The sequence below is a fragment of the Lactuca virosa genome, chromosome 8 (assembly GCF_052849685.1).
Source record: "Lactuca virosa cultivar CGN04683 chromosome 8, Lactuca_virosa_CGN04683_v6, whole genome shotgun sequence".
Lineage (NCBI taxonomy): Eukaryota > Viridiplantae > Streptophyta > Magnoliopsida > Asterales > Asteraceae > Lactuca > Lactuca virosa.
The window spans coordinates 7,432,216-7,447,269 of NC_136433.1; the positions used below are offsets into that span (position 1 = coordinate 7,432,216).

The 15,054-nt window shown below is 33.6% G+C and overlaps 2 protein-coding genes across 2 annotated transcripts; both read left to right on the forward strand.

Moving 5' to 3' along the window:
• The first annotated feature begins 719 nt into the window (after window positions 1-719).
• GMI1 (gamma-irradiation and mitomycin c induced 1) lies at window positions 720-9,839 on the forward strand. The gene is made up of 35 exons (XM_079067878.1): window positions 720-1,400; window positions 1,496-1,525; window positions 1,634-1,720; window positions 1,804-1,859; window positions 1,951-2,025; window positions 2,111-2,183; window positions 2,263-2,318; window positions 2,397-2,508; window positions 2,597-2,665; window positions 2,731-2,817; window positions 2,898-2,948; window positions 3,109-3,247; window positions 3,328-3,389; window positions 3,520-3,648; window positions 3,727-3,817; window positions 3,907-3,941; window positions 4,028-4,106; window positions 4,194-4,373; window positions 4,446-4,623; window positions 4,735-4,849; window positions 5,286-5,402; window positions 5,484-5,795; window positions 5,895-5,998; window positions 6,076-6,362; window positions 6,445-6,539; window positions 6,646-6,744; window positions 6,819-6,885; window positions 7,315-7,400; window positions 7,479-7,763; window positions 7,851-8,030; window positions 8,128-8,242; window positions 8,329-8,569; window positions 8,648-8,836; window positions 8,912-9,226; window positions 9,301-9,839. The coding sequence occupies exons 1-35, from the start codon at window positions 1,008-1,010 to the stop codon at window positions 9,644-9,646; spliced, it is 4,935 nt and encodes a 1,644-aa protein (XP_078924004.1). The 5' UTR covers window positions 720-1,007; the 3' UTR covers window positions 9,647-9,839.
• A 1,813-nt stretch (window positions 9,840-11,652) lies between these two features.
• DMS3 (defective in meristem silencing 3) lies at window positions 11,653-14,365 on the forward strand. Its single transcript, XM_079063081.1, has 8 exons — window positions 11,653-11,881; window positions 12,491-12,622; window positions 12,712-12,826; window positions 12,906-13,131; window positions 13,234-13,425; window positions 13,528-13,851; window positions 13,915-14,143; window positions 14,224-14,365. The coding sequence occupies exons 1-8, from the start codon at window positions 11,861-11,863 to the stop codon at window positions 14,266-14,268; spliced, it is 1,284 nt and encodes a 427-aa protein (XP_078919207.1). The 5' UTR covers window positions 11,653-11,860; the 3' UTR covers window positions 14,269-14,365.
• The last annotated feature ends 689 nt before the right edge of the window (window positions 14,366-15,054 follow it).

The following is a 15,054-nucleotide window of genomic DNA, read 5'->3' on the forward strand; positions in this document are numbered from 1 at the left end:
TATATAAATGTATTTTATATATATATATATATATATATATATATATATATATATATATGAGAGATCCAATAGAAATAATATTTTTTATACCAATGATTTGAGGTTAAGGGTTCAAGTCTCGTTTGAAACATATGTGAAATCAGAAATAGATTATATTTATCGTTTAAAAAAATAAAAATTTAACATTTAACAACCATTTATAAATTCGTATTTCTTATTTTGGTAAATAATCCATTTATCTTGTATTCTTATTACCGCTAAAAAAGTTAAGCAAATATTTTAGCAATAAATAAATATAGTAATTAGAGTTGAGATTAAATGACAACTTAAACAGTTAAAAAAACCTTATATATATATATATATATATATATATATATATATATAACATAAATTTATATGCAAAAAAAGAAATATGTTTTTTTCCAGTTTAAAAAAAATAAAAAATCAATAAGACAGTTTATAAGGATATTTTAGATATATTTTTTTGAAAAGTATTATATAGAAAAAAGTGTCAAATTTTAAAGGTTTTTTTGTTGTAAATGTAACTCAATTTTTATTAATTGAGCACAAGTACGATAAAATGCTATATTTAATTAAAAAAATAAAATAACAAAAACTTTTCATTTAATATGGTAAAGAAAATATATCGGAAGGATTTGGAATATGAAACAGGCTGCGGAATGATTACACCCGGCTTATTTTAGCCGCGTTCAGGCGTATTCTGAAAGTCGTACACTCCTACACTCTGCTCTCTCCATTATGATCGTTTCCGACTTTCCGTTTCCCCTGTAAAACCCTTGTCCACCACGTTTCCTCGCATACACAATTCAGGATTTTCGTTGCTTCTAATAATCAAACGATAATCGATTTCTTGCAATTAAACTTTTAAGATCAAAATCACAACCATCCGCAGTTTCTAGCTCATAGTCACATTGTCACGGAAACACAAGAGTTGATATTGTTTGAGTTTCCGAAGAGAAAACTTTCCTTCTGCGTTACGTTTCAAGATGGACGGTGATCGTCATCTTCTAACGCCACAAAAGAGATTAAATGAGACTTCCGACGTTGAGCGATTCAAGAGAAGGACGCCGGATTCCTTGGGAGTAATTAGTCAAGATGTATCAGGTCCAAGGAGAGTTTACAAGCTGAAAATTCTTTTGCCGAATGGGGTCACTGTCGTGTTGAAAATTCCTGAAGGCACTGAGCGTCTTACTGTCGAAGAATTGGCTGGTAGAGTAAGGAATGAATATGCTAAAGCTGTGCAAAAGACATCTAGCCCTAAGAAACAAGTTAACTGGAATGCACAGTTATGTTTTCTTGACGATTCCGATCATGTTTTTAGGAACAGTCTTACGTTGACGAAATTAGAGCCCAATCGTGTCTACAATTTGAGACTTCATGTGAGTCCCTGTTTTCCTTCTGAAATAGCTTTATTTCGTTTCATGTTTTATCTGTTAAACTTGTTTGTAATTCCTTTATAATGATCCTGTAACAGGATGGGTCTCAGCCAGCAAAAATTTATGAGGTTTGTTCGGGAATGATTATATATAACCTGATTGCCTGTGGTTTGTATTCTGTTGCTTCACAATATTTCCCGAACTGTAAAGCCTTCTTTCTTTGTTTTTGTCTTTAGAACATGTGGGATTTGACACCAGACACCGAGTTACTTAAGGAGCTCCCTGAAGAGTACACTTTTGAAACTGCATTGGCTGATATAATTGTAATAAATGATGTTTTTTTTTTTTATTAATTTTCCTTAAAACCCCATCGTCAAGACTCTCATGTCATACTTTTTTACTATAGGATAATTCATTGCAAGCTGTGTGGTCTAATGGTGAACAGGAGAAGAGGTTAATAAGGTACAAGGAGTCCTGTGTGGTACTTTTTGGCCAAGAATTGTTCATAGGATTTTGGTTTCTACTGTTTCATATAACTTTCATTTCTTGTCAGTGTGGAGATTTCAGATGATAGAATATCTATTATTGATACAGGCCCAGGCATGGACTCTTTGTCAATAGAGAAGTGGTAAGATGTTAATCCTCAAACTGTTTCATTTCTTTGTTTCTTGCTTTCATGCACATGTTTTATGCCATCTGTTTTCTCTTTGTAGGGGGAAGATGGGAGCCTCCCTTCATCGGACTTCCAAAGGCCAAGCAATAGGAGGGAAACCTCCATATTTGAAAGTAAATAGCAAAATTTTGTTGTCTTGAATATTACCCTATTCTTGTTTCTAACTTTTAGACTTATTTCTGGTGAGTACAGCCTGCATTTGGCATGTTTGGATATGGTGGCTTTGTTGCTTCAATGCATTTAGGAAGGTATGTCTGTAAAATTGATTAAATTTGGTATTTTGTTTGTTAACTTTTGATAGTCATTCTGTTGCTATCTTATTGTAGGCACACAGAGGTTTCCTCTAAGACAAAGGATTCCAAAAAGGTTTATATGTTACGCCTTGAGAGAGAAGCTCTTGTTAGTGGTTTTGGTTCAGGTTCAAAGCGAACATGGAGGGTAATCAAACTCTTTGTTGCTATTTGTTATCTGTTTATCTGTTATATATTATTTGATGTTTGTTTCCTCATTCTTTATTGTAATCTAGACTTATGGTAGCCTTCGAGACCCTATGAAGGATGAACTTCAGTTAGCTCCAGGTGGTAGTTTCACAAAGGTAACTATCATCTCTTCTCAAAGAATATGATCCCAATTTGAACTTATCTGATTATAATTGAACAGGTTGATATTTTTGAGCCCAAGAAGCAAAATATAGACATAAGGCAACTCAAATGCAAATTGAAGGATATCTACTTTCCGTATATCCAGGTTTCTTGGCTTATACATAACACATGGATGATATAATTTGTATTCTTGGATCACAAAAATAACACCATTCCTGTTTACAGTGTGATGAATTGTCCAAGAAAGGAAGAACAATAATGCCAATTGAATTTCAGGTTGCATTTTGTTGCATGTACTTTAGTTGGTTGTTCTTTCCTTTTGTTGCATGTACTTTACCTAATAGCGAACTACATTTGTTATTAATTCAAGTTTATGAGGATTATGTGCACTATTACCATATAATATTTACCTATACAATGAGAATTGTATTTGTAGGTTAATGGCGACAATCTAGCAGAAATTCCAGGTGGAGAGGTAGCAATTACAAATCTCAATACATGCAATGGTCCAGAATTTGTGTTGCAACTTCGTTTTCAATTGAATCATGACAATGCTACCACTACAAGTAGTCAAGGTTTTGCTTTTTTTGAGATTACTAAATTTGTTAACTCAATTTTAGCCATGAACTTTATTTTTCACTTTCAATTTATTCAGGAGCAAGATCATCGGAGGAAGCAAATGCACGTCTTAAATGTTATTATCTTCCAGTTAAAGAGGTACTGTTTTGAATCTTGCATGTATATATGAATATATGTACTTCATACAAGTTCACATGATATTTTTTGAAGAAATATAGTTACTTTCTACTACTTTGTGACTTTTGTCCCCTGAAACTTTAAATAACAGGGCAAGGAGAGCATTCAGAACATTCTGGAAACTTTAAAAGAAGAGGGATATGGGTACACAGAAGATTTTGGAAGTTTTAGTCATGTTTCTTGTAGACGACTTGGTCGTTTACTTCCAGATGCTCGTTGGGTGAGTTGAGAGGAATGATAACTTATGACACCTTTAAGAATAAAATTTAAAATTTTAATAAATCTACCTTTGAATTAGGCATGGTTGCCATTCATGGATTTCAGACAAAGACCAGGGCACAGAACACAAGTTTTGAAGAGAAGTTGCATGAGAGTTAAATGTTTTATTGGTATATCCAATCTTCTCTTTATCTCTTTTAAAATTTGCACTTCTTTTCATTATCAATATGTTTTGAGCCCTAAGTTTTGTGATTTCTAGAGACGGATGCTGGCTTCAATCCAACACCTTCTAAGGTAAGTGTTTTCTACTTCCATTTTTGCTCACTTTTAAATGTACACAATCGTACCTTACGTCCATTTTCATCTTTTTCTTTTTCTAGACGGATTTTGCACATCAAAACCCTTTTGCCAATGCCTTGAAAACTTTGGGCACTAAGCAACCTCCAGAGAAAGAGATGGGTAATTGAATTTAATTCTAGTTGAGTATAAACATGATGCCAACATTAAATTACAAAAAAAAAAAAACTTAAAAAGGTTCATCAACAGGTGTACACATTGATATAAGAAGAGATGGAAAGCCGTTGACCCTTATGCAGTTAGATAAGCAGTACCAACAGTGGCTTGTCCAAATGCATGAAAAATATGATGAGGAAGTTGACTGTGGAATTGATGAGCCTGTCTTCATAGTAAATTTTACAAACAAGGAGCTTAACATAGCAAACAATGGTGAGAATTTAAAAAAAAAAAACTGACTCCATGGCATTGATTTTCTGCTACTCATGTTGGTTTTGGTTGCAGTTGTTAGGGTTCACAAAGCTGTAATGCGGAAAGGAAAATCTTGGGATTCAGGGCAGAAAATCAAGATTCTAAAAGGAGCATGTGCTGGATTCCACAAAACTAATATCTATGCTACGTTGGAATACATCATTCTTGAAGGATTTCAAGGGGATGCAGGTGAAGCATGGATAATTTGCAGGTGGACTATCTTATTATTAATATCATCTTTATTTTATTCCATTTTTTTAGTATCTGACAGTTTCTTTGGTTCAAATTTTCAATTACAATACTCTTGTTTGGAAATTGGAAGGCGGATTGAGGTGTCAGAAGAAGACGGCTGTCTCCTTGAATCTGCTAATGGAAATCCCATTTTTGATTTGCGAAAATCTGAATTAGTACCTATCAATGTCATTGATTCTGGAAAGGTTAGGACTTTTTTTTATAACCCTAGGGGCTGTTTCTTTATTTTTTAACTTAATGGGCTTGATGGGTTAAGCACTTAATCTGGACAACTATACATTGCTGCTTTTTTTGACTTAATCTGGACAGATTGACTTTATGGGTTAAGCCAAAAAAACATGGCTTAATGTGTTAAGACACTACCTCTTAACCTAGTTGTCCTTGTTTCTCCCTACTCCTCTCACTTTAAAATTGATGAATATTTTGAATCTGCTTTTTGGAATGTAAGGATAAAATGGTCATTTAGTCTCATACAACACTTTATCCAGACAAGTGTTATCACCCATTCAGGACTTAATTGGAAAAAAGAAAGAAACAACCCTTAGTCTAGTTGCAGTTATGTTTTCCGTTAAAATATTCTGAGAAAAATGACTACTTTTTGAACAATGATTTATTCACTAGTGTTTGGCTGTTGATGGTTCTGAATGGGATAACCAACTTAAGAAGCAATATCAGAAATGTCCATCATCGATTCAGATACTAAACAGAAGACAATGTCTCAAATTGGGAATAGATTCGGTTAGTTCCACTTCCTCTTTGTGAAAAAAATGTATGTTTGAATTTGATTGATGGTGATGTTTCTTCACTTTCTTCTTACAGTCATTACCAGATGCGGATAAAGTTCATGCTTCACATGTATCACCATGTGACATTGTTGCTGTCATTCGTCCTGCTACTTATAAATCTGGGATTGCGTGTGAAGAATTAGATCAAAAATATGTGATGAAAGATAACTTCGAGATGTCACTATCAGTTACATTTTCTGAATATGGAAATGAAAGAAATATCTATTCAGGACGTGTAACACCTTCATCACGAAAGGATTTGCATGGTTTATATATATTTCAACCAAAATGCAACTCCCATCCTCTGTTTCAAAAAGCTGGAATTTATTCATTCACCTTTTCCATTGTGAGTAACATTGAATTGCTTTAATGTGTATATAACCACATGGCTTTACAATCATATGATTTTGTTAATAATTAGCATTTACATATTTCTTATCATCAGAGAGATTCAAGCTGTGAGAAACGTGTGGTGAAGGTCAAAGTTGAAGCATCACGTGAGGTCCACAAATGGGCACTTGCCAAGAAGCTTCCTGATTATAATGTCACGTAAGAAAAATATAATTTATGTATGCATTTTTATAAAATCTAATACCTCATATATGTGTTTCTTATTTGTTATTTAGGGTGGGCCGTTATTTCCAGCCTATTTATGTTTCAATGTTTGATACATATTCCAATCAAATTCCATTTTTAAAAGTTCCTGAAGTAGTGGTCAAGGTCGAATGTAACAAGGGTGTTAACCTTAAAGTTCACAAATGGAGCCCATCTATATCATCTGACATGTCAGCTCTCATACTCAAGGATTTGGTTATTGGGAGCTCTAATTTGGACAGAATTCGACCAAGTTATGATGCCACTCTGATGTTATGTCGGCCTGATGGGTCCCACATGCTAGAAATCCCTATCAAAGGTGTGCTTATGTTTGCCATTTATCTTTCATTGGAAGAAATCCATTGGTTAACTTATTCTTTTTTATCTTCTCTTTGTATTAGTTTTTCCTGGATCCTTGACACGTGTGACATTGCAACCAGAAAACTTTGAGAAGCAATTGATTCCAGGCCATACAATTAAAGAGTTGAGTTTAGAGGTATATTATTATTTACCCAGTTTAATTCCATACAACAACTGCAACCTTTTTTGTTTATTAGTTATAGTTAATTATCGTATTAAACTTTCTCTACACCCTTTTTCAGTTATTTGATGCGTTTGGAAATCATGTACGAGAAAAAGAAAAGGTGCAGTTAAGCGTGAATGGATTTACCTCATTGGAAAAATCATTTTCTGCTAAGAAGGTATGTGCCCCTTGCAAGATTTTATTAAGTTGTTGATATTTAGCAAATTTTCATTATAATATATAACTCAATAGGTGGATGCTGGTGGATGTGTTGATCTTGGTGGCCTTTTAAGGGTTACAGCAGGCTATGGAAGAAAAGGTAAACTACTTTAAATTCCTATCCATTTATTTTGTATTATGATGCTTGTAATTTGTTTAATGGCTTTTGTTATATTAAACTTAGGGGCTGTTTCTTTATGACTTAATATGGAGAACATGGCTTCACGTGTTAAGCCAAGTTAATTTTATTTAACTTATTTTTTTCGGTCCTCACTTTAAAAATTGATGAACATTGTGAATTTGTTTTTTCGTATGTAAGGGTAAATTAGTCTCATACAAACAGTTTACTTTGTCCAGAAAAGAAACAAATCTACCAAGAAACTGACTTTATGTATCCAGAAGACACTGTATGCAATGCATACATGACTTGATGGGAAAAAAAAGAAACAACCCCTAATTAGTCTCATGATTTTCATTCAGTTATTTAGATTCCAATGTTGTTCTCATTTGAAAAATCAACTGTCATCAGTATCACTATCTGTTAGATCGGATGGACAACCGGTTATCATGAAGGAGTGGAAGATTGAGGAAAGGCAACTGAGAACTGTATCAATGGTCTGAAACCCTTGATCTAATTTCTCCCAAATTTCATTAGCAGCAAATTATAATTAATAATGTTCTTCATGATTGCAGATACCTGAAACCTGTTTTGCTGGTTCCTACCTAGAAAACCTGGAACTTGAAGTTGTGGATTCGAAAGGTGATGTGGATGTAAACTTCCATGATGAAGATACAAGTGGACAATCCCATACCCTTGTAATAAAATCTCAATCACACAATGTTGATGAATCTGTGAAATATGGTTTCCGTGAGGGGCGTTGCATAGTTCGTGCAGTTCCTGTTCCTTCTGAAATAGTAGGTGATTTTAGTTTCGTTGTTGCTCATGCCTGCCATCCGGATCTCAAGTTGACCATCAAGGTTAAAATCGTCATTTTCGAAAATAAATAAATAATAAATCATGTCACAACTTCTGAACCACTGATTTAAGTTATTTCTTACATGTAGGTTCACGTTGAGATGCCTCCGCTGATAGAGCCTCTTAATGCGAAACATCTGTCCCTAGATGAAAATATATTTCCTCTAATGGACTCAAATACCCCCACCCCCACCGATTGTACAAGTGTCCAACACATTTATGCAGATGGAATAGAAACCGAATTAGAATCCATCCTTGTTTTCCAAAGGGTATATACGTACACTAACACTGCCAAGTCTTGTCATATTCTATGTAAAAAATTGTTCATATCTACTATGACAAATGACACCATTTTATTTCCTTCAGGACCTTGAAAATGAGCTTATTGATTTTGGCATGAGGATTGGTAAACACGAAGAGAATATAAGGCTACTAGAATATCAACAAAGAGGGATTGAGTCCCAACTATTAGAATTGGATGGTAACTAATCACAGTTCAATTAATCTTGTTAAACAGACAATTGGAAATGAAATAATGTAAATGTAATGTTGGATTTTGAAATGCAGTTTCCAGATACCATTACCAAAGTTGTTCTTCTACCCGCAAATACAAAGACGGTTCGCCAGGGAAGGATGAGATCACAGAAAAGATTGAATGTAAGACTGAGAGCGCTGCTGCTGTTGTCATCAAACTCTTCAAAATGATGTCAGAGATGCAAGATGAAGAAGATTGTTTTGGAACTTTAATGGGACGAATTATTGGTGTTGTAGCACTTGTTGGAACAGCTCCAACCTTAAACCTTAGCAGGTGAATCTTCTTCTGCATTTAACCCTACATGATACTGTATATAACAACACCATTTTATTACCTTGGACCTTCTCTCAGGATATTTGCAGAGTATCTCGGTGATGAAATGCTTGCAGTGGTATGCAAATCTTATGAACATGTGATATTACTGGAGACATATGAAAAGAATGGGGAGGTGAATCGTGCACATGCCCTTCACATGTTTGCATCAGAACTTGGACAATCTATAAACGGTCGTTACGGTGTTATATGCATCGAAGATATAAGGTGCCATAAGTGAATCTCAGAAGTTTTAAAATCTCAATGGCTAGTGGCATGACTGTAATTCTTGTGATCTGGCAGGGCATGCGAGGCAGACAAAGATGTTGAGGGAAAGCTTTTGTTACCGGATCCTACCCTTCCTGATGGGACAACTCCAAAAGGGTTTTTAGGTTATGCGGTAAATATGATAGACATAGATGTTGATTATTTAAACACAAGGACCGAATCTGGTTATGGTCTTCGAGAGACGTTGTTTTATCGTCTTTTTGGTGAAACACAAGTTTACGAAACGAGAGAGGAGATGATAAGGGCAATTTCGTCAATTAAAGACGGTGCGGTTTCTTTGGATGGAGGGATACTCAGAGGAAACGGCGTTATGTCTCTCGGATGCTGCTGGTAAGTTTTTATTTGATATAAATTTGTGTGTAATTTGACATTATTATTATTATTATTATATTATATATGTTCAGGGAACGGGAAGGGGATATTATATTCCCGGTGGCGGTGGGTGCGATGAGAAATGAAGCGGTGTCTCCACGTGTGAAGCAAGTGATGAAGAGGTATAATGAACTGAAGTTGAAACTGAAAGCGACAGTTGAGGAGTTGGTTAGTGAAAATAATTGTCTTGAAAAGCTTAAGAAAAAGTACAAAAAAAGACGCGATGTTTATGCTAATTATTTCACACGCAACCAAAACCAAAACCAACCCCAACCGATTATCACCACCACCACCACCACTGATGTGTCTCCTATATCTTCTTGTTTAGAGGAGAAGCCGGTTGTTGTGGTAGCAGGGTCGTATACCCCCTTCTCCTAGTTAGAATTTTATGCATCTCACAAATATATGTAAAGTTTCCTTAGCTAGCTAACATAGGGACTGATTATGGAACTTTTTTATCTTTTGGATAGCATTATATGTCTTGGTATGTAAATAAACTTATTTTAGATTAGCTCACTTTTGGATGACATTATAGTTTGGAATATATTAAAATGGATTGGCTTGTTTTAAACTTTTGTTTTCAACTCCAACCATAAACTAAAAATCACACCAAAACATATATACATCCAATATTTTAATAACAAAAAAACATATTCTTTAAAATTATTTATAAACTTTATCAGTTTTACTAATATATAATATAGTTAATTATTAAAATTAAAATATACAAATATCTATTAATAATATAGGTTTAAGGTTGTCGCATTTATAATATCTTTATTTTTGCATTACACAAAGTTTAGTTAACGTCAAAACTATAGAACAAGATTTAACCGCCTTTTGATTTTTTTTGGAAAATATCAAAATCATAACAAATATATTAATTATTATAAATAAATATTATAGAATACAAGGTATATAATAGTTTGGGAATTAATTGATGAATAGATAATATTACTATTATATATTGAAAAGCGGTTTTGGTGTTTGAGATGGTGGTCCGCTATATATGACGGTCACTATTGACTCACACTAAATTGTCATGGACATTGGAGAAGGCATTAGTCATAGACATTTAAATGAGAGTTGTGAGATGAATACTTTTCCTTTATTAGTTCCTAACAAATCATTTTTCCTTTCCAAAATATAATCATGAAGCTATTAGTCGTTTCCAATCGATGGAGATATCATAAGGGAATACCTCGACGGATAACTGAGATTTCAAATAACATTGCTCTTTTTACTTCTTTGACCTTATTTAAGATAAATGAGAAATTTTGGTGATTGTCAAGAAATTACTATTCTGGAGGGATTTAAGTGTCAATTATAAAAGAGATGATTACATTTAATTTGAAGTAAATAAAGAGAAAATTATAAAACTATCTAGCTTGATTATATAACTCAGTATGTCTCAACAATCTAGCTTTGAGTCTTTAATCCATATTCCCCTAGCTTTAATTTATTTTTATGCTTTTTAATCCCTTATATTATCTTTAGTTCTTTATGATATGGTCCCTACATATAAGAATGCCCATTAACTATTTGCATCGATTGTGTGCTTCACATTTGTTGATACGATCTTTCATCTTATAGGTTGTCATCAATGAGAATTGTTAATCACGAGGAACCTAACTAGCGTATGGAACCAAGTTTTGGGATATGCAAATGCCCTTATCTTATTATAAGAGGAACTTACATGACATTTATTCTTATCGAGTAGGAGCTTACAATACATGACATTTCTCTTACCATAGGAGTTTGCAACTTGCATACATTGTTTGGAAACGACTAATCTATGAACTACAAACAATATGTAATCCAAGTATTATGGTTTTTATATAGATAAAATCTAAACATACATCACATATTACTTTTGTACTCACAAGTTAAAGTGATATTAGGGTGTTCTTTTTTAAGTTTTTATGCAAAATATGTACTCTTTTTATAATAAACGTAAAAAAATGATTCCTTATAATAACACCTACCAATACCATACCTGGTGATTTTAGTGCTTTGCCCAAATATTTGTGGTGGTTTCATTCATATTTAGAGGGTGTTTGGTTGAACTTATTTAAAATGATAAATATTTTTTAATTTATAGCTTATTAGCTTATAGCGGTGTCAAAACGGAATTTTTTTAAAAATGTTTAGATTTGCTTATTCAGTGTCAAAACCCTATAAGTTGATAAACATTTTTAGTTTTTGCAAAATGACAAAAAAATATTTCCTACACTATAAAGAGTTTTGATAACTTATCAAAACTCTATGGTTCCACACCATGACACGGCTATAAGCTATTTTAAAAAAAAATTCTAAACGTTTATTTTAAGTTACATAGATGTGAAACCATAAGTTTTTTTTTTTAAGCTCCCACTTAGGTTGGTTTTTGGAGTTTGGAGCTGTAATAAAAAAGTTAAGTTGCCTTGTCTTTCTTCGCTCTTGTTTCAATTATGAATTAGTAGTACTCAAAAATCGCAAAGCGTACACAGCATAGCATAGCTCTCACTTGTCCGAACCGAGATCATTTGGGGTTGTCTCCCACATTGCACACGGGAATCTACCTGCCCGGAACCCCAATTTGCTCCGAACACCATGTATTCGTCTGGCCAACAGGTATCGATTTCCGTTAGGGTTTCGCATTTCGTGTTCTAGTTTCGCATTCTGAAATTGAAAAAAAAAAAGGCAAAATCCTTTTGTATTTTTGTCAAGTTTATTGGACTTCAATTGAAGTGTATGTGCGCATTTGTATATAAACGTTTCAATCTGTTGACTCATGCTCATGTAAACCTATTTCCACCAATTTTCTTTAAATTTAAGTTTTCATAAAGTAGAACATACCAAGTATATGTGGTTTGATGTTAGTACATTGCGAAGTTTGAGTATCTAAAGGGGAAGTTTCGGCTTTCGGCTCCAGAGTTAGGGTATCACCAACTTTTCCATGAATGAATTCTTGATGGAAGCATGGTTTTGGTCATGAATCATGATTATGAACGAACATACAGGGTTAATCATGGTTGAAGTGCTTGAGAGGGTGGGGACTGTGGTTGTCAGATTCATGGTTGATGAATAAATCTAGCTTACCCTTTTAAGATTTCAGTTCATTTGTTTGATTCCTCAATTGATAATGATATGTAATCTGCCAAGTTCCATCTTCAACCATAATATCTCGTTCACATTATTGAGTATACTATACCTCTCTTTATAACTAGTCAATCTTTTTAGATGCCAATACGTCCAAATGTGTTAAGTGTACAAGTTCCATCAGCAATGAACTACACTGGTCAAAATGACACATCTAATGCTGCAAGGGATGGATCAGAGAATGGAGCAGAATCTCTTGTCAACCCTTCTAAGGTTATTAATGACATTTCAAATCTGTCAATCTCTGTTCTTGTTTTTCCTGTTACACAAATTACTAACTTTCGTTTTATTAATCTTTTCAGAAACTTGAGAACGACATGCTCTTGCTAGGAAAAAAGATTAAACAACATGAAGAAAACATCAAGTATTTAAGGACTCATAAGAACAGTCTAGATGATGTGATTACAGATATGCAAGGTATATACATTAATACCCTTGATTTGTTTTCTTGTAATTTTCAAAATGCAAAACATGAGTTATTTTCTTTTTCTGTTAGTTACTCTGGGAAAGTATCATTCCTCATCTGCACCTAAGATAGAAGATGGGGATCTTTCACAAATGCACACTGAAGAGGCCACAATTGAAAATATCATGAAAAATGAAAAATCAGCTGCTGCTATTGTGTGCCAGCTTAAACGACACCGTAATCAAGCTACTCATATCAAAGATGTTCTTGGTGTTGTAGCTACTTTAGGTAAAGTCAACGATGATAATCTTAGCAGGTAAGTTTGACTTTTCAGTCTTCTTTTAGGTCATGATTCATGTTTCTAGAAATCATCATCATTAACTATTGGTTTTAAATGTTTATGATGGAGAACAAACAGGATTCTATCAGAGTATCTTGGGCAAGATAACATGTTGGCTTTAGTTTGCATGACATATGATGGTGTGAAAGCTCTTGAATCTTATGACAAAGAAGGTTGTATTAATAAAAGTTCAGGTCTTTTAGGGCTTGGAACTGCTATAGGACAAATCTTGGAAGGGCGTTATAATGTCATTTGTCTTGAAAATATGAGGTATGTCATATGTGTAAATTCTTTTCCCTTTTTTTTTTTTTTTTTAAATCAAATCTTTTGTTGTTAGTTTGACAAACAGTATTTACTTTTTATGGCTTTTAGTCCATATTATGGTGAGTTTCTAGCTAATGATGCGCAAAGGAGGCTTGCTCTTTCAAAACCAACATTACCAAATGGTGAAACGCCAGCTGGATTTATGGGGTTTGCTGTGAATATGATCCATATCAATAGTGAACATTTGTTTTATCTAACAAACAAAGGGAATGGTTTAAGAGAGACTCTTTTTTATACTCTGTTTTCGCGATTACAAGTTTATAAAAGTAGGGCAGAAATGTTACAGGCCCTACCTTGCATACATGATGGAGCCGTTTCATTGGATGGAGGAATTATAAGAAGTTGTAGTGTTTTTTCTCTTGGCACAACTCGGTAAGCCAGAATTAAACATTTTTTTTTTATATGAATGTGTTTTTGATTTTGTAATTGTTGTAGGGAAGAAGAGGTGAAAGTGAGATTCCCGATAAGTTCAGGGGTTTCTTATTTACCTGAGGAGTATATTGAAGTTGAAAAGGAGATGAAGGAGTTTAAATGGAAAAGGGAAAGGATGATGGAAGATATACAAAGGGAAGAAGCAATGTTGGCTCATGTGAAGTTCAATTTTGAATTCAAGAAGCAAGAATTTCTTGGTTTTATGGCACAAAGCTCGCCTTATACAATGCAGGTAACTATAGTTTTTGTTTGATCTAACAGTATCAGTATCAGTATCAGTAACAATATATTTTTGTGAATATTATGATGCAGTACCCCCCAATGCAAGCACCTCCAGGAAGATCGACTCCTAGATAAACACCTCCTTTTGACTTTTGACAATGGCACCATCAAAAAACCAGCTGAATATTATTTATATATATATATATATATATATATATATATATATATATATATATATTATTGGCTTTCATTTTTAGAATTAAGAACCTTTGTTCTTGAGATTTCTGATGTTTGTTGGTGCTTACTGATTTCTATTACTTAATGTGTTTATATAATTTGATACACCACCTTAATCGGGTCTGTGGTTTAAACCCGGATAAGCTTTATTATTTTTTAAAAATATGTTATATATAATTTGATATAATTAGGTAATCAGGGTTTTATGTGGGCTGCCTCAGTCATTCCCCTAAAGCCCCAATAAGTTTCATTACGGTCATTAAAAATCAACAAACAGTGACAAATAACAAAATGAGCATATAAGTCATAAAGTGCACCCAATGGATAATGGATATATGAGTGGATAAAGTGTTGATGATATAATCGTTATAAATCTTAAAGTGTACCTTATCACATTAAATAATTTTAAAATAACATGATAAGTAACTTATATTAAACATAATTTTAAAATATGTTCAAATAATTAAATTAAATCAAAATATGTGTTATATCATATTAGCAATTTCATCATGCACACTAAACATATATTGTGCACTTAGGCTATCCCGGGGACTTCAATTTGTTACGTGTTAGGTATGCGTTAGTTGCATCCAAACACCATCCCCAACCTCTTGTATTGTTAGCTCTCGTGATTGTGGCTTTGCCCATTCACTCTCTCCTTCTTTCCTCCCTCTCTATCTCACT

What these genes read in the sequence shown, in the direction of transcription:
- GMI1 (XM_079067878.1), top strand. Translation starts at nt 1,008, where the DNA reads ATGGACGGTGATCGTCATCTTCTAACGCCACAAAAGAGATTAAATGAG. An exon ending in TCTACTTTCCGTATATCCAG is followed by an intron (nt 2,818 to 2,897) that starts GTTTCTTGGCTT and finishes TCCTGTTTACAG; the next exon opens with TGTGATGAATTGTCCAAGAA. An exon ending in TACTTCCAGATGCTCGTTGG is followed by an intron (nt 3,649 to 3,726) that starts GTGAGTTGAGAG and finishes CCTTTGAATTAG; the next exon opens with GCATGGTTGCCATTCATGGA.
- DMS3 (XM_079063081.1), top strand. Translation starts at nt 11,861, where the DNA reads ATGTATTCGTCTGGCCAACAG. An exon ending in CTCTTGTCAACCCTTCTAAG is followed by an intron (nt 12,623 to 12,711) that starts GTTATTAATGAC and finishes TAATCTTTTCAG; the next exon opens with AAACTTGAGAACGACATGCT. An exon ending in ATTTGTCTTGAAAATATGAG is followed by an intron (nt 13,426 to 13,527) that starts GTATGTCATATG and finishes TATGGCTTTTAG; the next exon opens with TCCATATTATGGTGAGTTTC.